General features: G+C 48.3%; 1 protein-coding gene across 4 annotated transcripts in view; it reads right to left on the bottom strand.

The window, feature by feature from the left end:
• The window catches only part of DGKG (diacylglycerol kinase gamma), a 162,236-nt gene that overhangs the window by 85,104 nt on the left and 62,549 nt on the right, over positions 1 to 14,583 (bottom strand). For all 4 annotated transcript variants that reach the window (XM_061194375.1, XM_061194376.1, XM_061194377.1 and 1 more), the window contains 3 exons: positions 11,950 to 12,035; positions 7,310 to 7,399; positions 5,064 to 5,224 (listed from right to left, as the gene is read on the bottom strand). In XM_061194375.1, the coding sequence (XP_061050358.1) occupies positions 5,064 to 5,224; positions 7,310 to 7,399; positions 11,950 to 12,035 (337 nt within the window). The remainder of the gene's footprint in view (positions 1 to 5,063; positions 5,225 to 7,309; positions 7,400 to 11,949; positions 12,036 to 14,583) is intronic.

Below are 14,583 nucleotides of genomic sequence, written 5' to 3'. Positions count from 1 at the left end.
AGCTAGCTGGCTGTACTTACATTCAGTAGTGACTTCATTTAAATTTTAGAAACCAGTGCTACCATGGTTCCAACCCTTTCTTGTAATAATTCCAGCAAAATGAGACTTCTGTTCGGACGGTGCGGGTGGAGGTGGGAATTGCACACCCATTTCTGATGGCCTCATTCTCCAAGGTCCTTTCTATGAGGTGTGCGGTGAAAAGGAGATAAAAGCAGTATGGACACATGGCTACTCTTTCCTGAACTAAAATTCCCAAGTGCAGAGTTGGACAAAAGATTCTTGTGCCCCTTCCAAATATAAGCAGTAGTCATTTGGACTCTGAGCTATTTGGATGTCTAGGCCAGTCCCGTCCAATAGAAATAAATTAAAAAAATTTTAGTAGCCACATTAAAAAAGTGAAAAGAAACAGATGGAATTAATTTTAATAATACATTTCAATTAACAAATATTATCACTACAACATGTAGTTAATCTAAAAATCATTGAGATATTTAAAATTCTTTCATACTACATTTTTGAAATTTGATGTGTATTTTATACTTATAGCATCTCTCAACTTAGAGTAACCCCATGTCAGGTGCACAATAGCCACATGTGGCTAATGGCTACCATATTGGACAACGTAGGTCTAAGTCACTTTGGCAATCTATGGAGATAAAAAAAAAACAGAAAGGAGACAATAAGACAGATTATTTGGAATTTGGCTTGTTCTGAAAAATGACAGCAGATTGGGGAATGAAAAAGAGTGTAGACCCCTTGTCCAAGACACCTCTCAGTGGGTCCCATTGTTCTAGTACCTTCTTGGCTCTCATAGGTGACAGACAAGAACCTGAGGCTGAAGGAATTTAAAAGGCTGCAGGGAAATGATGACTTTCTGACAAATTCCTTAATGGGTCTACCATTGTGGAAACTTAGCTGGTAAAGTCTAATAAGTACAGAATGTAAGGTAGAAGATGGTGTGTGGGTTAGTGTAATGACTGTGGCCTCTCCTTGGCCCCTGGGTTCCCCTAGCATCAGAAATAGATTTCATTGACTCAAGGGATTAGCTGTTTACTTATCCTGTTAAGGCTCAGTGAAAGCAGAGCCTTTGAGGTGTTCAGAATTACACATACCACAGGAATTATTTTGCAGTCCCAAACTTCCTGTCACTGATACCTGGCCATCCTGACATTTCTGCAAATCCAAAAATAAAGAGCAGGGATGAGGAGGCCAGAGAAGTCAGAGGAAGTAGCGTCCTGAATGACTGTGTTTAAAATCTCCTGCCAATGGTTGTTATCAGGTCTCAGGGCTGAGAAGGCCAACAATCTCAGCTCTTCATTGGTGGGGAGCTGGCGTGTCTTGTGGGTGATGGGAATGTGGTGACAGTGAGGCCCTCGTCACTCTCTCATTAGGGTAGGAGTCTGCCCTGTTTATCCCTCCATCTATTAAATGGGTTCTATTGGCACCAAGAGGAGTGAGTGAACTCATCGGGGTGAATTCTTTACCACCTAGGGACACCATGGCATCGGTCATTGTCACCACCTTTACAAATGCTGGGCAGCAGACATTTGATGTCAGTAAGATATTCCAGGTCCTCCAAAAGAGGCGAAGACTGCAGCTCTCTTTGCCAAAGGAGTCCGACTCTAATCATCTTAAGGAAGTAAAACTGGGGGTTGGTTTACATACTACTTCTCCTCTTACAAAGTTTGGGAAGTCAAATAGGGAGCAAGAGCTTCTGCAAATGTCAGCCCCAGATTCTCTTAGGGTTACATGTTGGCTACTTGTTTTCTCAAGAATTTCCCTTTCCAGCTTTTAAAGAGTGAGCACACAAACCCTGCAAGCATTTTATTGAGACAAGGCTAAGGGTACACTAGTGAGATAAAAACAATCCTGGTTCTTCACTGCTTTGCAATAAAATATTAAACACGCACAAGCTAAAGGTATATGAAAAAAAACAGAAAGATTTTGTGAAGTTCTTCATAATTTGAAAGATGAACCGATTGGATTATTATAGGTCAGCCCAGGGCAAATAAATATCTTGACTGCTGAATGAAATGGAGAATCTGTTCCTATGCATTTCCCTTTTTTTTTTTGCCAAACCGCACACCATGCGGGATCTTAGTTCCCCGACCAGGGATAGAACCCGAGCCCCCTGAAGTGGAAGCGCGGAGTCTTAATCACTGGACTGCCAGGGAAGTCCCTCTATGCATTTCCTTGGGGGACAATTAGTCTGTATTCTTTCCTTCTTTTCCTCCCTCCCTCCCTCCCATCCCCCCACCCACTTCCGTCTTATTTGTAAGAATGAATTAAAACCATGCTCAGTTTTGGCTTTTGGGATTAGGGCTTGGTTATCTAGTTGAGGGGAAGTTGTATCTTCCTTTTCGGCATGGTCATCCATTTGGTCAGCAATACTAAGTGAATGTCATTTTTTGCATATGGCGCTTGGCACACATGGACAGGGAGGCCTTAGGAGTCCTGCTTTTTCTGGCAGCCAGAGCTGGGCATGTTAAGAAAGAGAAGACTTGGGGCTGAGGACTCTGAAGGCAGCCGTGGGTGTAACCTGCCATCTAGAAGCTCCCAGGCAGATCACCCAGTCTTGCGGCTCAGCTCTCACTTCTGGCCCATGGCTTACAGGTGCTGCTTTCCCCTCCTTTGTATCTTTTCTCTCTGTCATCTACTTCAGATCTGGGTTCTGCTCCTGTGAAGAACCACTTCCTTTGACCATCCTTCTCTGTTCTAACGGGTTGTCTTCACTCACTGAGGACTTGATTGGGATTGTCTGCATCACAATTATCTCAGGGGCTTGTTAAAAATGCAAATTCCCAGACCTTGCCCGGACCAACTGACTCAATATGAATCAGGATCTGTCACAGGGGTGGAATCTGCATTTCTGACAAAGGGTACAGGTGGGGTATAGGCGAGCCATCATGCACTAACTTTTAAGGCCCACCTCCCCACCCAATGCTGCTGCATTCGGCAGCATGGAGATGGAGGGCTGTGCAGAGGCTGCATGGCTCAGAGTCCATAGCTAGGTGGGCTCTGGAACTTGACTCTAGTGATTCCCGGCTCTATCACTCACCAGCTTGGACTGGTCTCTATCTTTCTAAGCTACAGATCCTTCTTACAAAATATAAAAGGGCAAGGGCTATACCCACCAATAGGGACACTGTGCCTGGTGTGCATTAGGTACTCAGTACATGTCAGCAAGTTATCCTCTGGTTTAGGAAAAGGACACGAGTTTCTGTCACACTGTAAAGATGGGAAGCCCGTGCTCCAGAAGTCCTCTGACCCCCGAACACCAGACCTGTCAGTCCAGTCTGATTTGCAGAAGCTGAAGACTGCGTGAAGTGGAGCCTGAGCAGGTGGTCCCAAAGTAGAGGGGCTTTTGAGTCAAGAAGAGGAGGGAGAGGTCTGCCTAGGTCACTGGGGGAGGAGCTGGAGGGTGCTAGGGAAAGACGTCTCCCCCAATGAGGGCAGGGGAGCTGGGGAGATAAACCATATCAGGACAGCAGAGACCCCTGAATATGTTTCTCGTCCAGCGCCCCCATCCTCTCAGAGCCTGATCACAGGTCCAGCAATGCCTCTCTCTTCTGTTTTAGTAATAGAAAAAGAGGGCGGCATTGGGAGTCAGAAAATGAAGGCAAATCCCTTAGTCTAATCCTCTATTTCCTCACTTACAGAATGGAAGTAGTACTGCCCTCCAGTGTAATCATAAGAATCAAAATATCTGTGAATATGGTAAATTTTAAATCCCGTAAATATAAGGTATTATTATTCATTCCTTTTCTCTTTCACGGTTCTCCTTTTAGTTTTCTTATTAAAAAACAAAACCCTTTCCTTAACCCTGCTCTTCCCTCAAGCTACCTATCATTTCTCTTTTTCTTTCCTTTTTTTAAACCACCACCATTTGCAAAAGAGGCACAGGTGATGATTGAGAAGATCACACAGTCTTGGTCTGGAGAGGCTTATGTGCATATGAAACTGGGCAGCATAATTCCCAAGACAGGGAAGCAGAGAGGAAGGAACCTGGCTTCGGAGCAAGGCACAGTGTGTGTGCGCTTCCTCGCCCGGTGTCCTGAGGCTTCATCTGTAACATGCGGATGGTGGGGACAATAATCCCCACCTGCAGGATTGCTGTGAGGACTAAAGTCTAGCACATTGGAGAGCACGCAGTAGGTGCTCAATAAATGCTAGTATCTTTGTTGCACCTTCCTCCCAAACCCCAGTTCTATTTATGGAAATGATCGATAACTTTTCTCCCCAGTGCTGTCCCCAACAGTTTGGGAAGCAGTGTCCACCCCATGCACTTTGGACCAGAAGCTGAGTTCAACAAAACTAACTGAGCTGTGCTACATGTGATGGGAGCTAGGGGAGGAAGAGGAACGTGGTGCTGTCCTACTACCGTGTGTGTGTCTGTGTGTGTATGTGTATGGGTGCGTGCGTGTGTACGTGCACGTGTGTGTGTTTCAGGAGGGCTGAGACAGGCACATTAAAACAATCCCTTCAATCTAAGGCAGAGGTGAGCACAGAGGGCTGTGGGCGCACCAGGGGGAACACGGAGCTCAGCCTGAGGGGTCAGCCAGGAGGAGATGCCCCAGAGGCTTATGAGCACTTGGATTGTGGGGAGTGGGGCTGGGATGAGGGGAGAGAACAGGAGAGATGGAATTCTGAGAGCTAAGCCAGTAGAGCCAGCTTGAGACAACGTCTTCCCTGGAGGATCAGAATTTCCAATTCTGGAAGCTCACATGAGAGTCTCCTTCTGACCTCAGCCCTTGGTTATTTCTTGGTGTCGCTTTTCTTTAACTACTTCAAATTATCCAAAGGGTAAATAGGTCTTTTGAAAAATGTGCTGTCTTTTGAATGATAGGGGCAGGAGCTTCCTCCATAATCATGGGCGGGGCTTGGTGCGATAAGGATGTCCATGCCCAGGCCAGATGCAAGGATGCCTGGACCTGAGTCGAGGCTGGGGGCAGCCGAGATAGGTAAAGAATAGGGACCCAGAGGGGACAGTGGAAGACTAGAACCCTTCCTGCCCACCCAGGCACTTGTCTCCCATTCAGAAGAGCCATCCCTGGCCAACTCACCACGCCGATGGAGAAGTAGTTGTTCATGATGTTGTATGGGACCTGGTCCCCATTCTCCACCTCCTCTCTGGGGATGACTTCCAGATGCCAGCGGTCCAGCATCACCAAGGGGCTCTGCTCAATGTCCTTCAGGATTTTTGTCAGGCTGCCGCCTTCATAACCTGTGGAGCACAGCACTGCATTTACCCCCAGAGCAGAAAGGCTAAGTTGTTGCTGATGCAGCGGTCAGGGCAAGGAACCTCTTGGGCATCTGGGGCCAGGAGACTCCCCAGTGTGTCTGTGGGCCAGAGCCACTCAGGTTGCCTGGGCCACAGAGAAGGAGAGGACACTATGGAGTAATTAGAAAGAAGCTGGGGTGATCTGGAAGCCAGAGTAACAGGGGTAGGGCTGGGTGCCGGCCAGAGATGGGCAGGCCTGTGTAGCTGAAGTGAGCCCTGGGGAAGTGGTGGGCTGGATGGTCGGGAAGCTGCCCATGGGAGAACTAAGGATCTGTTCCAGGACTGTGTCATGATGGAGATGGACAGCACCGTAGGCAGAATTTTAAGACGGTCCCCACATTTCTTGCCCCCCGGGTATATATACCGAGCAAACCCCCAGGACCTGTGGATAAGATGGGATAGTCACGGTCATGATTTGGTATATTACATGGCACAGCTGACTTCAAGAAAGTGAAATTATCCTGAGTGGATCTGACCTAATCAGGTGTGTCCTTAGAAAGACTGGGCTTTCCCTTAAGAAATAGATTTGAAGCTTGAGAGGGATTGGAAGTAAGGGGGACTCTCTTCTGCCAACTTTGAAGATGGAGGGATCCATCGGGCGAGGAACACGGGAGGCCTCTAGGATCTAAGAGTGGTCCCAGCTGACAACCAGCAAGGAGACAGGGACCTCAGTTCTACAACCACAAAGAACTGAGTTTGGCCAACAACCTGAATGAGCTTAGAAACATATTCTTCCCCCAGAGTCTTCAGAGAGGAGCGTAGCCTGTTCAGTGCCCTGATTCTACCCTGTCAGGCCCTGAGCAGAAGACCCAGTCATGCTGTTCCAAGACTTCTGACCTACAGGACTGTGAGCTGATAAATGGATGTTTTAAGCCTCTATGTTTATAATCATTTGTTACTATTATATAGTAGCAATAGAAAATTAATGTAGCAAGTGAACTGTAAGTGAGAAGTTAGTGGGAGAGACAATCTTTTCTTTCAAATAACACTTCCATGTTCCTGCTTACCTTTGGGACAACCTTGAAGAGTATTTTCAAGTTGTCAGGGCTCTAGTCCGCTCCTTAGGGGATGCCTCACAAGACAGCAATGATACCAACAAGGTAGCTGAGGGCCTTGATGCCATCTGGGAGCACAAGGCTGTGTGAAATTTGTGCCTCGCTAGGCTGCCTAGACGCCCAGGGCATGGGGCGACAAGTCTGCCTGTCCCCTCTTGAACAGAGGGTCCTTCCCTAGCCCAGTGTGTGGTTGAGGACCCTGGGAGCTCTTCCCATGCCTGCCAACTTCCTTCTAGGGCTGGCTCCTGCTTGCTCTGCCCCTGCCCTCCAAGCATGCACACTGACCGCTGCCGGCCTGGTCTTGGATCACTCTTGGAATTGATCCGCCATCTGGAGTCTCACCCCAACTCTGCCTGCCAGACTGATCTGTCTGCTCCATGTGCTGACCTGAACCTCTCCACTCTCTGGAGCACGCCCAGCTCCACAGGGGCTGTTGCAGTTTGCAAAGTTCTCCTTAGCTCCTGCCCATTGCCCTGTAAGCTGGCTACCATTCTGAGTTCCCCCCTTAGGTGAATTTCAAAATGAGGGCCCCTGGCCATGGGGTCCTAAGATAATCTGGATGCCCCTAGTAGCTGGCAAAGTGGCTTTTTGGTCTGCATTCTGAATCCTAATTCAGAAGATCAATAGTTTGGAGAGGGGGAATTTCATGCAGAAAAATCCCTAAGTGAGCCCCTACTGGGATGAACCCTGGAGGGGAGACAGAGGAGATTCTACCCTAAAGTTGACTTGTTCTACTGGGGGAGGCAGACTTGAAGCTGAGTTTCAGGCTGATAGTAAATCTAGTGAGGGGTAGACACAGGCCTCGGCATGGAATGGAGGTTAAGGAAAAAGTATGGAGTAGAGATGATCCCAGAGTTGAGTATTACTCCGTGGAATGTGATCCCTAAGAGGGAAGTTCAGCCTAGCTCTGCAGAGCCTCCCTGTAGATTGCAGCACTTGTCTCCAGGGTAAGGCCTCTCCCACGCAGACTCACCCCCTCCCCAGCGGAGACAGCGGGCCAGGTCATTTCCCGTTCCAAGAGGCAGGACAGCCACGGGTGGATGCTTTGCGAAGTTGGCCTTATCTGCAACCCATGAAGAGGAAGAGAGAACCATATGCCATGTGATTATAGAAGGCTCAAGTTGTCTAGTTATCCCTGATCTAATGCTTGAAGCCCTCCATAGCATTCTTTGTTTGAATTCTTCTCCTGATGGGGAACTCACTACTTCCTAAAGCCATCTTTTCCATCTGCAGTGTGTTAACCACTGCAAAGGAATCTTTCAAATTGAGTTAAATCTGTCTCCCTGTAACTTGCACCTGTTTATCCTCATTTCATCCTAATTCTTTCCTTTGGGGTGAAAGCATATAGCTCAAAAACATTACTTTGCACAGTTTTAATCTTTAATGATAAGTAGCATTTACCCCATTTATCCCTCAGACAGACCCTGCAAGGTATTATCATTCTTATGGATGAAGAAATGGAGGTTCACAGAGGGAAAGTCATTCCACAGCCAGGATCCAAACCCAGATCTCTGTGGCTCCAAGTCCATGCTCCTCCTTTCTTCAGAGGCCAGGCAGGTGCATAAATAGTAAAACAGGTGGGTCTGAGATATCAGAAAATGGTGGGGCACTTGGAAAACTGAAGATGCCTCGCCTCAAGTCATTCAGGCTCAGAAGCTTAAAAATAACATTGTGTCTAATAAGCAAAACCCCCAGGTGTTATTTGGCACCCGGGTACCAGTTTGCCACTTCCACCACCTCCCAGACCTGCAAACACACCGATTCCTAATCCTATCTCCCATGATGGTTGTAAAGGAGCATCAGACTGAACTGTTAGAGAAAGCACATCAGAACATGTATGTTTTAATCTGGCTGTAGGTCTACAGCAGCATGTTGGCTGAGCTGGGAAAGTTGAAGGAAGCCAGACACCCACTGGGCTCTGGAGGACACCACTTACATAAACCTCAGTGCATCAGGTGCCGGGGGAGGATGTGAGGGATGTGATTGGGAAGCATGGCTGGGGGTTGAGCGGGGAGTGATGCAAGAATCAGCATCCTGCGTGAGGCTCATGCTAGGGCTGCCCCAGCAGAACAGGTGTTCATAGATGCCCCAGGTAGTCAGACTCATGCCGGAAGTGGCTGAGCTTAGGCAAGACTCAGGGCTGAGGTTACCACCAAGAGGGTTGAGATGGAGTAAATCAGTGGACTCTCTCATTTTCCCAGAACACACAGTCCACGTTTATGCCTCCCTGCCTTTGCATGTGCTCTTCCCTTTGCCTGGAAGGCCCTTGTTTGCTTAGGTCTGCCCCTTCTTCTGTGGTTCCCATCCCAGCAGATCAACCATCCTCACAGTGTTGAGGCTAGAAACCTGGATGTCATTCTAGATTTTTCCTTCACACACCAATTTCTATATGCTGTCCCACATCCATTTACACATCAATTTCTATATGCTGTCCCCTTAATAGCTCTCCAGGCAATCTCTCCTCTCCATCCCGTGGTGATGGCTGAGTTCTGGGACAGTACGATTCCTTCCCACTGCTATTGCTGCAGCAGACTCCTCTCTGCCTTCTCGGCCTCCAGTTCCACCCCCTGGTGTGCCCTCCACACTTCCACCCAGGTAGGAGATCCTTGCACCATGAGCCTCATCACACTGGTCCACTGCTTTCCCTTCTGTCATGGCTCCCACCACCCCTTAGCATGCAGCGAAGCCCTTCCTGGCTCTGCCTTTCTCTCTAGCCTCATCCTTCTCACGTCCTGCCTCCCACTCGACGTGTCAACCTTGCTAAAGTGCTTTCAGGGCCTTAAATCACAAGCTCTCTGTTGCTCAGCACAGAGCCCTCCCTGGTTGCCCTAGTCTGGACCTGGTGCCTCTCCACAGTGTTTCTTTAGTACCAGGGGTGATCTCATCACACTGTCTTGTAACTTACTACTTGTTTGTTCCCCAAATGTCCTGTAACCTCCCTAGGGGAACTATATCTCATTCACCATAGTATCTCCACACATATTTACTGAAGGCCTAGGTGCCGTGTTAGGTGCTCTGGCTCTAATAGCAGGCAAAAAAGCCATGGCTCCGGCTCTCATGGTACCTACAGTTGAGAGGGAGAGACAGCTATTAACAAGGTCTTCATAGATATGATGCATAATTTCAGATTCATACTGGGAAGGAAAAGGAGTGTGGTCCTGTAATGAGTTATCAGGGAAGGCTTCCCTGAGGAAGCCACACTTTGGCTGAAATCTGAAGTAGAAGCTGACCAAGCAAAGGCCAGGGGAGCAGAACAGACAGGCCCTGTGGTAGAAGGGACACTGGTGCCTTCAAGGGTCTGAGAGAGGGACTGGGTGTCTGGGTCTAGAGGGAGAGGATGGCGGTAGGAAATGAGGCTGGGTGGGCAGCTGCTAGACCACTTAGGGCCCTGTGGAGCATCTGAAGAGTTTTTAACTTTATCTAAGAATCCTGAGAAGCCACTGATACGCTTTGCACACATCACAACCCCACTGACATTCAGGAATGACCACTCTGGCTGTAGCAGGACAGCACATCAGAGAGGGGACCGAAATGGGGCGGCGGAGAGCACAGAACAAGGGCTTCAACCTCTCTTGAATGAATGAATGAAAACTGTGCAGTTATTCCTTTTACCCTTGTTTTTTAATCTTTGGGCCACTAATCTGTGAAAAAGCAGATCACCTCACATGACCTTTCTGTTCTGGGCAGCGTATATCACCTGTATCCTCTGCAGCTGAATTTTATAAAACTTATCAGCAAAGCCTACTTTCTCCTTCCCGATGGAGAGGGACCCGTGCGAGCAGCTCCAGCTACTGCAGCCATCCACCCCCTGCTGATCAGCTTCTCCTTCCTCGGCTCCCAGAGGACGCCTCCCTCCTCCCACAAACAACTCCAGAGCCCGAGGTGACAGGAGAGCGTGGGTGGCTGCTTGGCAGGGCTGTGTCCATGGAAACCAAAGTGCCTGTGGGGGAGTAGATGTGGCAGGTGTGCGGGGTGCCGGTGCCCCTCCTCCAGGTGGTCTGCTTACGACCCCTGGGGGCCCAGGCTTCTCCACCCTGTTCAGGGTCTATCCTGGCCCATCCTTGACGCCTTCCTTTCCCTCATCTCCCACATGAAGTCTGTCAGCAAATCTTGCTGGCTCCGCCTTCAAAAGACATCTGACTCCTCCTCACCACCTCCTCTGTCACTACTGTGGTCCATGGCACAGTCCCCCCTCCTCGGATTACTGCAGGAGCCTCCTAACTGGTCTCCCAGCTTCCGCCCTTTTCTGTTTCTGTAATCTGTGGTGTCCCTGCTTTGCTTAAAACCATCCAGCATCTTGGGACCTTCCCAGTATGAAAGCCACATTCCATATAATGTCCTACATGTCCTAGTGACTTGGCCCTGCATTATCTCTGCTTTATCCCCTGCCACTCTACCCTCACGCACTACACCCCAGGCACGCTCTGCAGCCTTCCCACTGCCTTTGGCAGCCTGGCCTGCTCCTACCTCAGGGCCTTTGTATTTGCTGTTCCTTCTACCCTCAGGTATCCGCAAGGCTCACCCTCCTCCAGGTCTCCATGCGAATGTCATCTGCTCCTCGAGGCCTTCGGAACCACCTGGTCTTAGATTGCAACCCCACTCCCTCCGCCGAGCTCCCTTTGCCCCTTTTCTGCTATGTTTTTATCACCTTCTGACACACTGTATGTTTCACTTATTTCTTTGTTTATTGCCTGTCTCTTCCCTCTAGAAAGGAAACTCCGTGAGGGTGGGATATTTGTCCTTTGTTCACTGCTGCATCACCAGTGCCTTGAGGGGAGCTGGGCACCTGGAGGTGCACAGGTAGGATTTGGGGAATGAAGGACGAAAAGACCAAAGCAGCGCAGGGCTTGTTGCTCTGGGTCATCTCGGACTTCGATGACCACCCTCCCCAACAATACCCCTGGCTGCTTTCCTATGCTTATGTCCCATGTCTCAGTGTTTATCTGGGTGCTCCAGGGTTAGATCTTGAATATACCCCTTGTCCCAGAATTTCAGAGTCATTCTCCATCATTTACTGGTGGTGCTGTGTCCAAGGACCTACAGATCCAGGCAGAGCTGGGCTAGACCCAGGCCTCCTGATACCCAGCCTGGGCCCTCCCTTCTCTCCCTATAGCCTTTTGGATCTCGGCATATTGGACACAGCCCACCGTGGCGCTTCTTTGCTTGCATTCATCTGTGCTTCCTAGATGTGCTTTCTGGGCTCCAGCTCCAGGTGTTCATCTCAAGGTGTCTTGCCCCGGGCTATGCATCAATGCTTAGCTCTTTGGCTTTTATCCAGCACCCTGGACCTGCCTGGAGTCCCAGTCCTGCTCCTTCTCCCCGCAACCCCCCCTCTGGCCTGTCCTGCGACTGCCTAAACCCCGGCCGTGACAGCTATTTATGAAGCAAGGCCTGAAACTAAGCTGTTACATCTGTACCATTGGGAATCCTTCCATTATCTTCTTTTATTCTTTTTTCCACCCAAAGTAGATATTTGGTCAAGCACTGGTCCAAGAGTAGAAACAAGGATGAACAAAACATGGCTCCATTTCTCTTTCTTGTTTATTGCCTTCCTCTGACTTTAAATATATTTATGATAAGTCAACTGCAAAGGCCCTTCCAGCCCATTCTTACCAATGCAATCCAAAATCCAGCCAACCGTCCCATCTCCTCCGCAGGCCAAAACACGGAAGTCTGGAGTATCACGGAAAAAGTTAAGTCTGGAAGTAGAAAGGCCAAAATGGTTTTGTTTACAGGCTGACCTTTGACACTCCTTGAGTCAGAGTCCCCCGCCCGCTCCCTTCCCTGGGAGTATGTTATGACCTTGATTCCTTTTGGGGTTGAAAGGGTCACTTAGTGTTATGAAACCAGAACTTACTAAGCAATGCCATTGAGTATGAATCCCATGGAGCCATCTTTGTATAAGGAGATGCTGACTCACCATTCAACACAGAAAATGGTTTTCTAGAAATTCTCTATGATTTAGGCAGAGGAATCCATAGTTTGCTTATTTTGGCACTGATACAACTAACCCCCGGCATTCTGACTCCTCTCCAGCTCTCTCACCTGCTCTGTCCTCACGACCTCCCCTTTAAGTCAGATGCACTGAGCTGGCGGGATCTTCATCCCACCCAGACCTAAGTGGAGTGAGCATCATCTCCCCGCAGCGGCCTTAACCCTTTAGAGCAGGGCTCTTAACCTGAGGTGCATATCTAAGGGGTCTGGGAGTAGAATCCAGAGGGCTATGAACTGGAAGAAAATGTTACACTCTTATCTTCCCTAAGCTCTAAGTGAAATTTAGCATTTCCTTCAATTATGTATGTAGGCCACAAATCACAGGGGTATTAACAATACCTGTGACTTTGTTAAGCAGCCGAAATCACAGGTATTTCGATGTTTCACTACAGTTGTGGCAGATATTTTATATCACTTCTGCTCATCACTGCTTTTAATTTACAATAGCTATTAGACCTGTCTCTGGAACTTGGTATATAGTGTCTTAGTAAATCACATATATTCTCCTATCACAAATTTGTTTTTTAACCTTTCGATAACTGTTCTTTTCAATATAATGAGTTTCCCTGTTACTCCTATATATTTCATTTTATACATTAAAAAATATTATCTTAACATTAAGAAGTGGTCTGTAGACTTCATCAGACTGCCAGATAGGTTCCTGGTGCAAAAAAGGTTCAGAACCTCTGCTTTAGCACAGACATGACCTGTGGAGGCCTTGAGGTGGGGCTTGAGAAGCTAAAGCTCAGTATTTCCTCTTTGCCCTGCATGGTGATCTGAGAAGACCCCTTCTGAGTCACCAATGCGAGCATGGACAAATTAACATCCCCTCCCCTCCCTTTCTCTTAAAGAACTCTGCTCTCCTGTATGAAGTGGGTTCTGAATGGAGGCTCCCTTCAGCTAGACAGCCTGTCTGATTACAGGCTAACATGTACAGCAGAGAGAGATACTCAGGGCACAGTGGCTCTAGAAGTAGCCACCAGGCTTGTCATCCTGGGCAAAACCAATTGAGAACAGATGCAGTTAAGTGAGAGTACTGTCTGTATTCAAGTATTAAAATGCCCTAAAAGAGAGCCGGCTGGTAAATGTATTTGTGGGCTGCTGCTCAGTCACAAGTCACAATGGAGCAGTAATTGGCAATCATGGTGACCGTGATGGCACGCGCAGCCGTATGGGTGGGCTCTATTTTGAAGTTAGTTTTACAGGTAAGTCACGGCAGAGGTGCTGAATCTACATTCATGTTTCTTTCCCCTTTACTGGGTCTTGCACCAACCCTGCCATTAATAATAGCTTTGTGTCAAACCAAAGACAGGGACAGAGTTCCTTTTTAGAGTCCTCACCCCAGCCCCTAGTAAGGTCTTGCTGAGCCCAGAGTAGAAATGCAGGTTCAGATGTTGGGCAAAGCAGCTGTGCGTTGGAAAGCCCAGCCTAGCAGGTGCAGGTCTGAGGACCTGGCACTGAGATAGCTTTGGGCCGGCTGGCAGATGTCTCTAGTGCACTGTCTCTGGCTAGTAAGAAGGTACCAGTCTTTGGGTACCTTCCAGCCCTAATGCTGGAGGGGCCTCTGATTACAGGGCTCATCATGTCCGCCACCAGCACAAGGACCAGCTCCTCCCATAGACCTTGGGTTGAGCTGCAGAGGGGCTGCCTTGTCTCCCCTCATTGTTCCCTGTCTCCTTGACACTTTGCTGATGAGCAGGGAAATAGCCAATAGGCAAATGACAGGAGGAGAAGGGCCAGGGGGAGCTTAACAACCTCAAACTTGGATGATCCAGGAAAAAAGTGATTTCATTGAACAACCAATTGTCTTGATCCTTACAGGCCCCCACAACAGAACATGCAGTGGAACTCTGAGTCAGCTGTACAGATTTCTGAAACACGGACAGACGGTGGTAAGAAAACTCCTTCCTTCTCCCTGATGATTCAGTATGAAGATACCAGCTAATATGGCCTTGCAAATAAGTTAAAGTAATCTACCAGCCCACCCTTCTTGTCAAGCCAACAAATGACATGTGCAGTTTCTCCCTCTTACAAAATCAACAACTTTTTCTGGGATAAAGCACAGGAGGCTACTTCCCAGAGTTAGCCATAATGGGTGGTCCTGAGTATCTCCAGGAGGAAGTAAGAGTAGATATGAGGAAAGAAGAGAAAAGGAGTGAAATGGCAGGAAGGACAAGTCCACTGATGAAAGAGACAAAAAAAAAAAGTGACCCCAAAAGCTATCTTCTTTAGAGATCTAAGGGGGCGGGGGAG

Source organism: Eubalaena glacialis, chromosome 6 (assembly GCF_028564815.1).
Source record: "Eubalaena glacialis isolate mEubGla1 chromosome 6, mEubGla1.1.hap2.+ XY, whole genome shotgun sequence".
Classification (NCBI taxonomy): Eukaryota; Metazoa; Chordata; class Mammalia; order Artiodactyla; family Balaenidae; genus Eubalaena; species Eubalaena glacialis.
The sequence above is the reverse complement of the archived record's forward strand: the minus strand, read 5'-3'. Positions and strand labels throughout refer to the sequence as shown.